We start from the raw sequence: 15,570 nt of genomic DNA on the forward strand, positions 1-15,570 counted from the left end.
CAGTCCAACTCAAGTATCAATTTACTCTCACATATATATCCAAATTAACCACAACTCTCGACCCGACAATTGTGACACTTTAAAAATTAAGCATCATTATATATATATATATTAGTTAGTTAAAAATTTGAACTTTTATTATTAAAATGTCTCGCGTTCATCAAATTTCGTGTTGAATTTTAAATATAAAGTGTTGTTAGCCTAGTTGGTTAAATGATTGTACTTGTTTTGTTAAGTTTATAGGCGGGTCAACCCACAATCCGACCCAAATATCCATTTACTCTCACATATATATGCAAATTAACTACAGCTCTCGACTAGTGGCGGACCCATAAATGTTTTCTCGGGGGGCCAAATACATAGTAACGTAGCATTTTTTTGGCGATCAAATAAATGCATTTTCTAATTAAAATTTTACTCGGTAATTACATAAAAATACTAATAAACACAATTACAAAATACTAATACGCACAATTACTAAATTATTCTTGTCCATGAGTCGGTACAAAAGAAGACAAAATTATTCTACGAGATTCCATTTGTTGAAAATATTGTAATATTGGCTCATTTTCAATTGTTGAGAAAATATATTTCTCAACATATACAACTAAACTATCATTCATCCATTCATCTCCCATTCGATTACGCAAATCAGTCTTCATTGCAGAAAAAACTCTTTCAACGGATGCAGTTGCAACTAGTAAAACTAAAGCCAACTCTATCAATCGATAAACTAATGGAAAGACTATATGTTTTTCTGTTGCAACAAATTTCTGAGCAAGAATTCTTAAGTCTTCAATTGAAGAAAATTGAGGATCATCCCGCAAATTAAATAAGTAAGCCCGAAGTTGTTGTTCCAAAAATAAATAATCACTGTTTGTGAAATCTTCAGGATAAAGTTTGGCAAGACGAATGAGTTTACGAATATCAAATTGGGAGAATGAATTTCTGGGATGAAGACATGATATGAAGCCAAGTAATTCTGTATTAACTTCTGAAAAACGATTATTAATTTCTTGCATAATCAAGTCAACAACCTATCATTAAATAATAAATAATAACTATTAATAGATAAGAAATAATTTTTATTATACTTGACAAAAGATTTCCACATGATAATGATGAAGATTAGTGATGAGTTCCCTTTTTCCTCTTCGCCTACTATTGCTATCAATTATCATATGCTCATTCATATCAAGTATTGAGATCGAGTGTAATTGACAAAAAATGTTAACTTGGTCCAAAATATCATACCATCCATCTTCTCTAAATTTTTGTAATTGATTTTTCGAACTCCCAATCAATGACATAGCTTGAACTATATTTTGATTTCCTTTTGTAGGTAAAGTGACAACTCACTTGTAATTCCCAATAAATTTTTCATCAAATGTAACACAAAAACAAATTCATAAAAAACTAACTATATAAAAAAAACATGAAAATCTAATTTAATAGATATCAGCCTAGTTTTATGACAATATAAAAAAAATAAAAAATATAAATAAGAACAAAAATATAAAAACGTGATAAACACATATTATCAAGTGAATAGACACTGAGATTACGATTATAGAATTAATGTACATAAAAATAATATATCAAATTCTTTATTTAAATACCGAACCAAACCAATGTAATTATTTTAACTTGTTTATTAATATTAATTTATATTTTTTTATAAATTTTTGAAATAGTTTAAAATTAAGAAATATAAAACATTATTATTATTTTAATTTTTATATTTTATCCTTATAAATAATTTGTATTATTAATTATATTGAAATAAATAAAAAATAATGTATAATTATTATATAAATATAATTTTAAAATAAATAATATTATTATATGATTTATATTATTTTTTATATAATTTTTTATATAAATAAATTTTATTTATATATTAATTAAAATTTATGTATTATTATAAATATTTGTATATTAAAAAATATTGTTAGTATAAAATAAAATATTAATAATGATTATATTAATAAAATTATATTTAAAATTAAAATAATATAATTATGAATTAGTTTATAAATAAATTATATAGATATAAATTATATTAATTTTTCAAATATAATAAATAAATTAAAATTAAAGGTGAGGCTAAGGTTTCATCACACATACACACATTTTAACAGATTTAATTACAAAGTTAAGTGGACTAAGAGTTACCTATAAATATAAATATATATATAAATTTTTATTTTAAAGTTGGGGGAGGCCCGGATCCCCAAATCCGCTCAACCCTCCAGCAATACAAATACTTTAAAAATTAAAAAAATTAAACATAATTTTATATATATATATATATATATATATATATATATATATATATATATATATATATATATATATATATATATATATATATATATATTATGTTTGATTGTTTTTTATTCCTTTTATCTATTATCTATTAGTGTATTATTATTCTTACAAAATAAAATAAAATATCTTGAAAAGTTCATGTGCGGTCGTTTTCTCGATCTTGCCGCCAATTTGTAGCGATTTCCATATCGCGAATAATTAATACTTTATACTTTATTTAAGAACAGCGATACAGGTATTTCGTAACAAATATATATATAAATTGAAAGAAAACACAAAATTCAATCGAAAGAGAGAGAGAAGATGATCGTTTGATCAAAACCCTCATGTGTTTCTGGTTCGTCTTTTCACATTCTGCATCGATGTGGAACCCTATATATGGCGTCTTCTCATCTTCTTCCAATTAATCATAGATCAGTAACCGCCGCACAATCGAGCCCTTGCGATGGCAAAGAGAACGCACTCCTTCGACGAAGGAAACAGACGGAGGAGTATCGACCACGCGTTTATGATCTGCGATGTCTCCCTTTCTTTCATGATCGATGTTATTCATCACAAACGCTTTTTCCTCGATTTGATTTCGATTTCAGAAGAAGAAACCAACAGTTCATAATTACTTCCACTGAATCAATTCTAAAGACCTAATTATTATGGCAGCCGGTAGCAAGGGAGGGCTTGAGAAATTGCGTAGGTTTCTATGGACAATATACTTCATTTTAGCAATGTTGTTATCTCTTGTGGTTGCTTCCGCGTCTTTGTTGGTGGCTATAGTAGATATATTAGTTCCATGTGTTCTCATTTCGAGCTTCACTTGCATTTCCTGCTACAGTTTTAAGGAACATCTACAGAGATATCATTTTAGAAACTCTTTGACTGATGTTCCTCTCGTATCTGTCATCAGATCTCTCATTATTACCTGTGTTTATTCAATCTGTGATGGCCCTGCACTCTCACACGGTCCTTATTTTGGAACTGTCATGCTTTGTTCATTCATTTCAATCCTTTTTCTCTCTGTCAAAGCTTGTTTCTTCTCTCAAACCGAGGCTGCTTCCTATTCTTCTCCAGCAAGGCAGAAGATTCACTTTAAGAAATCATGGGGGATGCCTATATTGTTCCTTTCTTCTGTTGTATTTGCCCTTGGACATACTGTTGTTGCTTACAGGATCAGATGCAAGGCAAGGAGGAAATTTTTGTTTCATAGAGTTGACACAGATGTATGTAAGTTTGGGAAGTTCAATATTTTCTATGCCTATGTTTATGTTTATGTTTACTGTTTAGTTAATTAAGTAAATAACCTCCATGGCAGATACTTCCCTGTAACTCTAGTTTTCAGAAGGTTCCTCGATCTCCAACTCCCGCTGGCAAAACACCCAAATCATCTCCAAAAATACATCACACAGAAAAGGAGTTCTCGGTCAGGTCTCTAGCTGATATTGACAGCTTATTTACATCTTGTCAAGGGCTAATTATTCACTACAAACTTAGCTTACCATCTTCGGCTATAACATCTCTTGATAAGCCATCAGTAAATTCTGCACCGATGACACATTATTCTCTACATAGAAGTTCAAGCCATAAGTTTCAAACGTCTTCCTTGTATGATCCATTATTGGAGGAGGAACATTCAACTATAATGCCTTCTGATGAAATCCCATTTCTAAGTCTTGATGATGGCAATGAAGATGAAGGGTGTACATCAAAACTCCCTGCTTTTGAGTACGATTTGGAAGCAAATCACGAGATTGGCATTGTTTTGGTGCATGGTTTTGGAGGAGGTGTTTTTTCATGGAGGCATGTGATGGCTCCCCTTGCCTTGCAGCTTGGACATACTGTTGCTGCTTTTGACAGGCCTGGTTGGGGATTGACTTCTAGACCACGTCGAAAAGATTGGGAAGAAAGTCGTATGGAGAACCCATACAGACTCGAAAGTCAGGTGATACTAAGAATCCAGATTCAATAACTATTTCTTTCATTACTCTAGGGTTTTGTTTGATTTTTGAGTTATGGATTAAAATTCTTGTTTGATCTTGCTTTCAAAAAATTGTTCACCAAATACCCTTCACTTTAATTATGTTTAAAAATACAAAGATCGTTTTGGTATTTTGATTTATTATTTGAATGAATCCATTCAACAGTTATAATTGATTAGTGGTTTATGTGGATTAAATCCGAAGAGACTACATAAAAATACCCTAAATATTACATACTCTACTATTTTAAACTACTAACCAACTATACTACTTACCATATTTACCCTATACTGCTACTAATTACCATTCTACTCCTATTACTAATATATGCTTATATTATCGTTACAAAGTCTTGAATAATTTATATCATGGGAAGAATGGCTTAAAGCAGTGAGATCTAGTTTTTTTTGCAAAGAAGGGTAGTTTGGTATTTTGATTTATTATTTGAATGATTTGATTCAAGTGTTGATAATTGATATGGTTTATTTGGTTTAAATCCAAAGAAGCTACATCAAACAAACCCCAAATATTACATACTCTACTATTTATAAAACTACTAACCAACTATATTCATTACCTTATTTACCCTATGCTACTACTAATTACCATTCTACCCCACTATATTACTATAACTAATATATCCTAAATACTATAATCATGGAAAGAACTAAATGGTATATTTTTATTGTATTTGTGATATTAGCTTGTTTCAACAATTCCAGGTTGATTTGCTGCTTTCTTTCTGTTCCAAAGTTGGGTTTACATCAGTTATACTTGTTGGTCATGATGATGGTGGACTGCTTGCCTTGAAGGCTGCACAGAAAATCCAAGAATCACCCAATAAAATTGCGGTTAGTCTCATGAACTGCGATACGGTTATAACTTCTAAGAGATTAACTTTGTTTTTATTTTGCTTAAGGTGAACATAAAGGGAGTGGTTTTGCTAAATGTTAGCTTGTCAAGGGAAGTTGTTCCTGGCTTTGCTAGAATACTATTGCACACTTCGCTTGGAAAGAAACATATGATTCGGCCATTATTGAGGACTGAAATAACTCAGGTTGTGAATAGACATGCTTGGTATGATTCTGGCAAATTAACGAGAGATATTTTACGCCTTTACAAGGTAGATTATAGATCATTATCTTCCTATTTTTGCTATCTTGGATTTTTTGGTCATTGAGACTGGTTTTCTATTTAATTTTGGAGTAGGCTCCATTATGTGTGAAAGGATGGGATGAAGCAGTTCATGAGATAGGAATATTGTCATCTGAAATGGTTCTTACACCACAAAAGATAACACTATTGTTAGAGTCGATTAAAGATCTGCCTGTTTTGGTTATTGCCGGCGCCGAAGATGTTATGGTTCCCTTGAAAACTGTCCAGGCTTTGTCATTCAAACTCGTAAATTCTGTAAGTGTGGTTCCATGCTTTCCCCGAATTTAATCAGTTCTTATTTCCTTACAAGTTTCCATTCTAATTGTATTTCCAATTCCAATGGTAGAAACTGGTGGCAATATCGGGTTGTGGCCATCTTCCACACGAGGAGTGCCCAAAGGCGTTGCTGGCTGCGATAACGCCGTTCATCAGCAGAGTTCTGCTTGATTCATCGTCTATCCAGACTCAATAATAGTTTTTTATTTTAATTTATTTTCTCTCCTTCCACTTGAAGAATATAGACAATTTTGTACATGTCAGTTATACATTTTGTAGCTCAAATGTGGTGGTGGGAAGAATATGATTTGAGTGCCCACAGACAATTCTGATGTATTCTTTTCTGGGGAAAAGAAATAAACCTGTTTGGAATGTTATTGAAAGCAAGTTCTCTCAAAATCATCATTAAAGAATTAGTTTTTATAGAGAATGCAGATTGTACATTTAAAAAATTGTTATCCAAAAAAAGTCATTTCAGAACAAGATTAGTTATAATATTCCAACAAAATATTTTTTTTTCATCATAATGTTTAGATTTTTACAATAATTTTTAGTTTATTTATAATAAACATTTAATTCATTCTTATCCATAACAAGATTGGTTATGATATTTCAAGAAAGTATCTTTTTTCATCAGAATGATTAGATTTTTACAATAATTTTTAGTTTATTAGAACAAGGGTTATTTGAAAAATGTAAAATTAAAATTAAAATCTTGATTTTGATTAAAAAATAATACATTTTTTAAGTTAATTATTAAAATATCATTTTACATTTAAATTTTATAAAAATAACAAGTCAAACTCAAGTTTGTGAAAAACTTAAGGCAAGCAAACAGGTTGAATGAAACTTTAATGTGAAAACACAATTCAATCAAACTTCTTTCTTGATAATAATTTTTTTTTAGAGGACTAAGTTCCACTTCTCTTTCAAATGCGATTAATCACCACAAATTAAACATATAACTCACAAACACACTTAAACAATTAACTAGACAAATGAAACCTACCACCAACGAATCCAAAAATGCGATTAATCACCACAAATTAAACATATAACTCACAAAGCATAAGGATCTAATATCCACCTATTTCATTATTGGTAATATTAAAACATCAGTTCTCATATAATCATGTTAACTTAAAATGAAAAAACCACATTTGAAAAAATTGAGATTGTATACTGAAAATGGAAAAACATCATTTGCTTCAAAAACTGAAAACTAACACAACCACATGCAATAGACCCCTTCCTTGTTGATTCATCAAAGTTCATCAAAGTTCAGCCTCAACAACAATATTTTTTTTTGAAGAAAAAAGTTATAGAGAAAGTGAATAACAGAACAAAACAACAAAGAAACAAGACCCCTTAATCACTCCCACTAATCCCCACTTGATTTTTTTGTACCTATGTATTCAAGTAAGGAAGAAACACGACCATAATTTTTCGTGCCAATAGAGAGACAATCAGAAAAATCCAAATCCATACAATTTACTGTCATCTAAAAAAGCATCAACTTTGTAGGGTGAGATCATCAACTCCCACAATCAATTTCCCATTCACCACCCCCACTGCTGACATGTCATTCTCATTGTTCTTCGTCGTCATCAAGGGCCCCGTCTGCCATATCCTTATGGTCCCATCTTCAGATCCTGAAGCATATGATTCCCCTTCGGGTGAGAATCTTACACAGTGAACAGGACCATGGTGACCCTTGTTACAACCTAAATAATAATGTATGAAGATTATTAGTACCAATATACCCATTGTTGATTCTATTGACAACAAAATTACTCAGAACTATTAGCTGGTTTTATGTAAGGTCTTATTTTCCTTCAAATAAACCAACTATACTTGTTTAAATAAAAACTTGACTAAGTATTTAATATGCTTAAAATATTATAGAAAATAAAGTAGGGGTATTCATGGGAATTGGGTTATTTGGATTAAACTCAAATCATTATTCTTAAAAAAGGCCTAACTAATCAAATCCAAGCACCACTCACCAATCTCTTCCCCGGTAAGGAAGTCGAAAATGTGAACCCACATATCTTCACCTCCTGCAATGAACTTATTACCATACTTCGGTTCCAATGATGCAGATTCAACATTGCAAGGCATGTTGTAGCTCTTCACTAATCCAAAACTGAAAAATCAAACAGATTAAGAAAAAAAATAAAATAAGGGTTTGTTCGTTCATGGGTTACTTCAAAATGATCTTGTTTTGTTTGATCTAATTTATTTAAAATTCATTTATTCTGGCCAAAAGACTTTAGAGTATAAATATAATAATGAAATAATAAATATATTTTTTTAAATATAGAGGGATTTTGATGTTTTAATTGATCCAAATCGAAAAATGCCTAAAAGAAGCCACTTCTTACTGATTGGCATCCCAAAATTTGACTGTGGACCCATCTGCAGTGGTTATATAGCGGCCATCCTGGCTTACTTCTGCACTGGTAACAGGTGAAGTCGTCTCAAGTGTTTGGACAATTTGTCCGCTCCTCAAATCCCACAGCCTACAGACAAAAAGGCTCAATCAAATACACAAACGTATTGAAAATCAGACAACGAAACATAATAATTTGCAGGTGTTTTTATGATAACACAAAGCATTTCACACCTTGCACCCGGAATATCAGTGCATGATGTCATTATAGTCTGGTCACTGTGAAGCCACTCGACAGTTCGAACAGAGCCAGGAGAATAACCAACTTCTCTTGGAGGTGCATCAGGACGGTTTAAATCAAAGATTCGAAGTAATTTTTCCATACCCCCAGTAAGTAGAAAATTAGTATCCTGATTTATAAAACAATTAAAATAAGAAATCATTATTTTGATTAAAAGAGAACATGAAAACATTCGCAAAGAATGACCTTTCGAAGAGATAAACCAGATTCAATACAATATCATCCATTAACTCTCCAAATAATACATGCACCACTATTTATAATCTACAACCCACTAACCTACTCTAGTAATTACCCTATTATCCTTATCCTACTACTACCATTACAGAAACTACATGTTTCTAATTGTTTAGGAATTCATACAAAAAAATGAAAGGATGATGATCACATTATCATAACTTTTTCTTATAAGAACTGGAGTGCAAAATAAAATTGACACTAAATAAGACCTTGAATAAGAGTTAACAACAAGTCCACAAGCTAACGTGTACGAAAACTAAAGTTACCTCAGAAAATGCACAAGTCCGAACAATGTGTTTGTGTTCAAAAGAGTGCAATTCATCTCCAGACAATGCATCCCAAAGTTTCCTGCCAACCAAAAGAATTACAAAGAGAATGAAAAAACTGCTATCTAATGGATTGTTTCAAAAACAAAACAAAAATGGTGATAATAACACATACGCAGAAAAATCAGCAGAACCGGATGCTGCACGTAAAGCATTTCTATCAAGACAGCAGCTCCAAACAGCACCTTTATGCCCTTCAAATGTTCCTACCCAGTCTCCAGTCTCACCATTTCTTAACATGGGAGTAGAATCTATCCACAGACAAAGATAACCAGTTCTTGATAACAGTTTATATCAAAATAATCAAGGCATAAAAAAATGAAAGTTTAAAGATTGGAAATTAAAATCAATCTTGAACCCTAAATTGTTTGTCAAGAACATAATCATGATTAGCCAATGGAAAGAATGAATCTTAAAAATCGAAATCAGAAATTTACCCTTGCTGGCACTGATAAGAAAGAATCCATCAGGCGTAGTTGGACTATAGAACAAATCGACAACGGGACGAGAATGTCCATGGCAGACGAGCGGAGGCGCAACCTTCTTCTTGTCCATGTTGGTCAGTTGTTGAACTAGTATTGATGATCCCTTTGATTAAATTAGTACGAAAATAATACAACCCCTGATCTGGTATGTATGAATAGAAAGAAATAGATGTAGATGGATAGATCAAGATCAAGATTGAAGATAAAGAAAAGACATGGTTTTACAATAGAAGAAGTGGGTTGGGAGGAAACCCTAATTTGGAGGTTTGATCTATCTGAATCGAGAAGCAGCACCACGATTGCTAATAACCCTATATAATATATCAAATCGAAAGAAAGAAGAAGAAAAGTTCTGTAAATCAAGATTATTACAACAACTGTAACGATAATATGAGAAAATGAAAGAAAGAAAGAAAAAGACAGAGCAACTCTGGGCTAGGCGCAACCCAATCTCTGCATCTTAGCTTCCTTTTATAACCCCGATCAAATCTCTTTCTTTCCTTTTTTATGCCTTTCTCTTTTCTTAACCTAACAACTTTCAAAATCTTGTTTTTATGAAAAATATTATTTTTATATATTTACTTACAATCAAATATATGATCTTTATTTATTGTGCTCATTAGCCTACTAAAATAAAAATATGATCTTTATTAATTGATATGCTTAAAAGGTTGGCACAATTGACTAATTGACATGAATCACTAATTATAATATCTTTACTTTTATTTTAAATTATTATTTTCAACAAGATTATTTGTTTGAAAATTTCTTAACGATGGTATATGCTATATAATGCTCACTCTAATCCAGTGCTATTAAAATTTCGAGTTGACTTTTAAAATCTTACGATTTCACGTCAAATTAACGAGTCTGATTTTAAGTAAACTCTTACAATTTTAAATTTACGATAATAAGATTTTACGAGTTTATAAATATTTTCGATTTCATACGATTTTTCTTTTAAAAAACAATTTTATTTTTTAAATTAAAAATTAAAGTTATTATTTATTAAATTAATATAATTAATTTTGTAACTATAATTTTTTATAGTGTTATTTATTTATTATTAATTTTTAATTAATTTAATATTTAAATATATAATTTTTTAAAATTGTTAAATATAAAATAATTAATTATATATATAAATAATAATAATATATAACTATTATTTTTTCAAGTTAAACTCTTACGATTTTATGTAAACTCTAAATTTTACGAGTTTACAACTGGTTAACGATTTTACGTAAATTCTAAATTTTGACAGTCTTACAATCTCTTTTTTTTTTTTGAATCAATACATTGCACACAAAATTTTTGTGCAAAATGATTTAATTTTCAATTTTGAGCCTTTGATGTTGGTTGAGTTAATATGTTCCTACCAAACAATCAATGAATTCATATGTTTAATAAAATTTATGTCTACGGAACTAAATCTAAATATGGACTCACTCATTTTATTTTTTGTTTTTTAAGAAGAATTAGCATAACATTCACCGTCATATTCCCGCTTCAACGCTTCACAACATTATAATTCACAACCCGTTTTAAAAAAAATCTCATCCGAATCTAAACCATAAGAAATGCAAAAATACACAACCATCGATATACATTTAAAAGCTAAACGGACATAATACTCAAAATGGACAAGTTTCTATTACCCCATTTGAGAACAGTGAAGAGCTAAAAGAGCATTTAAAATTCTATCAACCTCCATATTAAAACAGTGCAGAATTGATGGTAAAAACCGTAGATTTCATCAGAAAAAGCTAGCTAGAGTGGAGAAAACCCACAAATAAACTAGAGAAATGTGAAGAGCTACTACTAAAAACCATATATATATTGTGTTGGCTCTCTTTTGGTTTCGTCTTCGGTGTGCATTGTTTAGACATAAACTTTGTCGAGTCACCCTAAATGACTCAGGTCATGCCAAGGGCTAAGCTTGGACTTTTTGAAAAGATGTCTTCATTGACAACAACTTTCATGTTTTCCGTTTTGGACAAGACATAACATAGGTCCACATAATTTTCGATGGAACATCAATGACCCCTAATTATACATCTTGGCTTACGGGCGACCTAGCGTGAGATGTAGGTCGAACCTCGAGCGCTTCTTTGTGTTAAACAAAAGTTAACTCCAAGACCTTTCCAATGGTAACTCATTCACCCCAAATGGTTGGGCAGAACTTGAACTATGAATTTTTATAATGCGACCTATTACAAATTCTCTTTAAGAACTTGGCAAGTGCACATGTGTCACCTTGTCTTGACCTGGAAAATTCTCTAAAGGTTGAATGAAGGCGTGGAAATCGATGACATTCGAACGGGTCATGTCTCAGCTATCTACACATGGTCGAAAATCCCATTTTGGAGCATCATAGCTCAAGTTATGGATTTTTAACCGAGGGCATGTCGGGTTTGGTCTGATTTTGGACACCTTACCTTGTTTCAAAACTCCATCGTGTTCGAAGGCTTCATTCAAAAATCGTATTAAGAAGTTTTCTGCAGCACTCTCCTATCTTTCAAAATCATCTATAATCACCCAAATTCATAAGTATTGAGGTGAGAATGACTGTTAGAAGTTGAGGCATAAACTTGATCTTCTTAAGGTATCTTTTACCCCAAATGAAGCACATGCACATGTATTACATAGAGGTGAAGATGATGACGTCACCCTACTTCATTAACTGGTCCAAGCGTGACCACTAGTTGAGGCTGATTATGTTTTCTTCTTCTAGTTAATTTGATCATATCATGTCTCTTAAATTCTAAGTATTTTTGTGGGATTGCATTCGGACAAGAAAACAAGCATTTAAATAGTTGTTTGGTACATTTTACAAAATAACAATATGTTACGGTCTAAAATCAAGGCCTCGGTCCTAGAATAAATTCCAGCAACCTTTCTCGGCACTCGGTCTCGGTCCTATGATGCACATGGGCCAGATTTCTGTTTTATTGTATTAATATTTTGTTTTACTTTCCTTTTCTATTTTACAAACCGAATTCTGTTATTTTCTAGTATTTGTTGTAACCAAATATTTTGGGGCAAGACATCACCCATATAAGACTGGTCTTTCTTCCCCAAGGACCCATGAATGGAATAATGAAGATATGAACTTCGACCCCGTTCGTCTATTATTATTTACTATGGACTGTTTGGTATAGACCAATAGTATTTTCTCTTCGCACCCTTGATTCTTCTATCCCTCCCCCCAAATTCTCTATCAAAACCTTCCGTTGCCCTTTGATTATAGAATTTCCACCGGTCCTAAAGATCAAGAACTTGATTCTTGAACCCAAAACACACCTTACGAAACAAGTCGTAACATTCTTAGTATCAGAGCAAAACGATTCTCAAATGGAAGAAACCCGATAGCAACAAAGATGGATGATCTTAAGACCCTACTCGAAGGGCTGACCCAACAATATGCCTCCATGAATATTGCCCTGCAACAACACATGACCGAACAGGCTGCCTTGCACAATGCCTTTCAGCAAAATATGGACAGAAAGTATGCTGCTGAAAAAACCTTGACAGCCATTGAAAGAGGTGCGTTTAATAATGGTCAAGATTCCCGCACCCGACCCTATAATATTGCTTCTTGCTACCTTCCTCCAACCCGGCTCACAAATGTTAATATTCCTGAATTTGATGGGACAAATTTTGAGGGCTGACTCTTATTTTCCGAGCAAGTCTTTAGGGTGAGCAAGACGAATGATGCCACAAAGCTAGACATTATCCGCACTCACTTCTCAAAAGAGGCAAGAATGTGGCATGAATCATATTGATGTAATCGCAACCAAAAGGTAGCATTGACGTGGGATGCATTCAAGAGGGATCTTTTGCTGCGATTCGGTCGTAGGCCCTTGTACAGCGCCAAGCCATCGCTACTATCCGAGCCATGCAATGTTAACACAGACTGGCCGAGCACAAACCGGACGACCGATCCCAAGGAAAATCGGCGTTATACTTGTAATGATAATTGGGAGCCCAATCATAGGTGCAAATCCAGATTGTTCATGGCCCCGGCTAATCAGTAAGAAGTTCAAGAACTCGTTCAAGAACCCGTCCAAGAATCAGGTTTTATGACCCACCTTTGCTACTTGAGACAAGGGATGAACGTGTCATTATTTTGCACAATTTCACGGTCCAGCAGGGTACCCCTCGGTCGCGGGTCAACATAATACAAGGCAACCAGCTAGAAAAGGCCTTGGATAATTATAATGTTGCTGCCACGGTACAAATAAAGAGAAAAAACGAATGCCAAAATGTTTCACTTGTTTTGGAAGACGCTCCTGAAAATTTCCAGTACATAATCAAAGGGCTCAACCAGCAACCCAACAACCGACCACCAGCCAGGAAGGTAGTTAGAAAACTTGGTTATGTTGTTGCACATGTGTTGCTGGTCTGGATAAAGGATTGGGCTTGATTGTTTGAAAACATTCTAGAGTATGCCTGGAAGAAAAATGACCCTTTTGTTGCACCTGGCGTGTTGGGCCGAAGGAAGGACTGATGTGGAGTAGGAAGACCGAAGGCTTCTAAGAAATGCGGTCTTAGACTCCGACACTTGCTGGACTTGCTGAAGTCCGACCGAATTCTTTGAAATATTGAGCATGCACATTAGAGGCTCGGCAGACCACGGTCTTTTTCGTCGAGGGCGACGAATTTTGAAGGGGGAGATAATGTTACGGTCTAAAATCAAGGCCTCGGTCCTAGAATAAATTCCAGCAACCTTTCTTGGCACCCGGTCTCGGTCCTATAGTGCACATGGGCCATATTTCTGTTTTGTTGTATTAATAATTTGTTTTGCTTTCCTTTTCTATTTTACAAACCGAATTTTGTTATTTTCTAGTATTTGTTGTAACCGAATATTCTGGGGCAATACATCACCTATATAAGGCTGGTCTTTCTTCCCCAAGGACTCATGAATGGAATAATGAAGATATGAACTTCGACCCCGTTCGTCTATTATTATTTACTATGGACTGTTTGGTATAGACCAACAGTATTTTCTCTTGCACCCTTGGCTCTTCTATCCCTCCCCCCAAATTCTCTATTAAAACCTTCCGCTGCCCTTTGATTATAGAATTTCCACCGGTCCTAAAGATCAAGAACTTGATTCTTGAACCCAAAACACACCTTACGAAACAAGTCGTAACACAATATTATATTCCAAATTTATAATTTTTCAAAAACGGTTAATCTAAAAGTATCAGTTCATTCAAATTTTGAGTATTTTAAAAAGTTGATATTTTGACCAAGTTAAAAAGGGAAACATGGCCTGATTTTTAAAAATAATTTTTATGTTTTTGATCTTCTAATCTAGTAATCAAGTATGATCATCATATTAGACCGAGTATATTTATGTTAATTTTTTAGTGTAAAAATGTGACGTCTTCATAATGCCATCTTGAATAGTGTTTGGAGAATAAAATTATTGTTTAACAAAACGGTGTATCCAAGCTTGACACCTAATTTGTAACTCAATAATATTAATAATAGCAAGAGAGATAAAAGATACAACCTAGAGGCATGTATTTCCATTCTATTTTTCTTACTTTATTCCGTGTACTTGAGGAATCATATGGTGTGTCTCATGTGGAGACTTTGCAATGTACCTATAAGAACAATAACGCATAACATCAAAATATTCAAAACATAGGGTAACACCTCGAAATCTTTAGACTGTCTATTTTTAAATTTTTAATAGTTTTTTTAATTCCCGAATTTGTTTTAGAAAATATTTAATGTTTTAAATAAATTGGGAATTAAAATTTTAAATCATAAAATTGCCACCTAATTTTTCTAAAATTAGGAAAATATTTTACGTAATTAAACACGTTTTAGAAATTTTGTTTTTAGTTTAGAGCTTGGTTGAAAGGGCTTTCGTGTTTACTCCTCCGTGCCCGTTAGAATGATGGTCTCTACTTAAAATTCTTAACCTATTTTAATATTTTATTGTTTTATATTTTAAATTTTTGCAAATAATTTAAATGTCATTTATTGAAGATATTATAATTTTAAAATTTAAATCATACTTGGAGGGATTTGATTGATTTTTGTACCTGAAAAATAAAAAACTAACTAAGTTAGTTTC

At 32.4% G+C, this 15,570-nt stretch overlaps 2 protein-coding genes across 3 annotated transcripts; one reads left to right on the forward strand and one right to left on the reverse strand.

Moving 5' to 3' along the window:
- The first annotated feature begins 2,585 nt into the window (after positions 1–2,585).
- Positions 2,586–6,127, forward strand: LOC124930832. 2 transcript variants are annotated; one of them, XM_047471191.1, is made up of 6 exons: positions 2,586–3,545; positions 3,638–4,264; positions 5,024–5,152; positions 5,221–5,424; positions 5,511–5,711; positions 5,803–6,127. In XM_047471191.1, the coding sequence occupies exons 1-6, from the start codon at positions 2,982–2,984 to the stop codon at positions 5,926–5,928; spliced, it is 1,851 nt and encodes a 616-aa protein (XP_047327147.1). In that variant the 5' UTR covers positions 2,586–2,981; the 3' UTR covers positions 5,929–6,127. The 2 variants fall into 2 exon arrangements, with proteins under 2 accessions (XP_047327147.1, XP_047327148.1); XM_047471192.1 differs by having other exon boundaries at positions 3,281–3,549.
- Positions 6,128–6,948: 821 nt separating this feature from the next.
- LOC124932143 (serine-threonine kinase receptor-associated protein-like) lies at positions 6,949–9,944 on the reverse strand. The gene is made up of 7 exons (XM_047472750.1): positions 9,429–9,944; positions 9,107–9,242; positions 8,932–9,013; positions 8,359–8,534; positions 8,117–8,254; positions 7,739–7,878; positions 6,949–7,456 (listed from the first exon to the last, which is right to left on the reverse strand). The coding sequence occupies exons 1-7, from the start codon at positions 9,544–9,546 to the stop codon at positions 7,245–7,247; spliced, it is 1,002 nt and encodes a 333-aa protein (XP_047328706.1). The 5' UTR covers positions 9,547–9,944; the 3' UTR covers positions 6,949–7,244.
- Positions 9,945–15,570: the final 5,626 nt, after the last annotated feature.

This window comes from Impatiens glandulifera, chromosome 3 (genome assembly GCF_907164915.1).
Source record: "Impatiens glandulifera chromosome 3, dImpGla2.1, whole genome shotgun sequence".
Taxonomy (NCBI): domain Eukaryota; kingdom Viridiplantae; phylum Streptophyta; class Magnoliopsida; order Ericales; family Balsaminaceae; genus Impatiens; species Impatiens glandulifera.

Coding starts and splice junctions, on each gene's coding strand:
- LOC124930832 (XM_047471191.1), top strand. CDS start 2,982: ATGGCAGCCGGTAGCAAGGGAGGGCTTGAGAAATTGCGTAGGTTTCTA. Junction 4,265..5,023: donor CATACAGACTCGAAAGTCAG/GTGATACTAAGA, acceptor CAACAATTCCAG/GTTGATTTGCTGCTTTCTTT. Junction 5,425..5,510: donor ATATTTTACGCCTTTACAAG/GTAGATTATAGA, acceptor ATTTTGGAGTAG/GCTCCATTATGTGTGAAAGG.
- LOC124932143 (XM_047472750.1), bottom strand. CDS start 9,546: ATGGACAAGAAGAAGGTTGCGCCTCCGCTCGTCTGCCATGGACATTCT. Junction 9,243..9,428: donor TCTTATCAGTGCCAGCAAGG/GTAAATTTCTGA, acceptor GTCTGTGGATAG/ATTCTACTCCCATGTTAAGA. Junction 8,535..8,931: donor GGACTTGTGCATTTTCTGAG/GTAACTTTAGTT, acceptor TTTATAAATCAG/GATACTAATTTTCTACTTAC.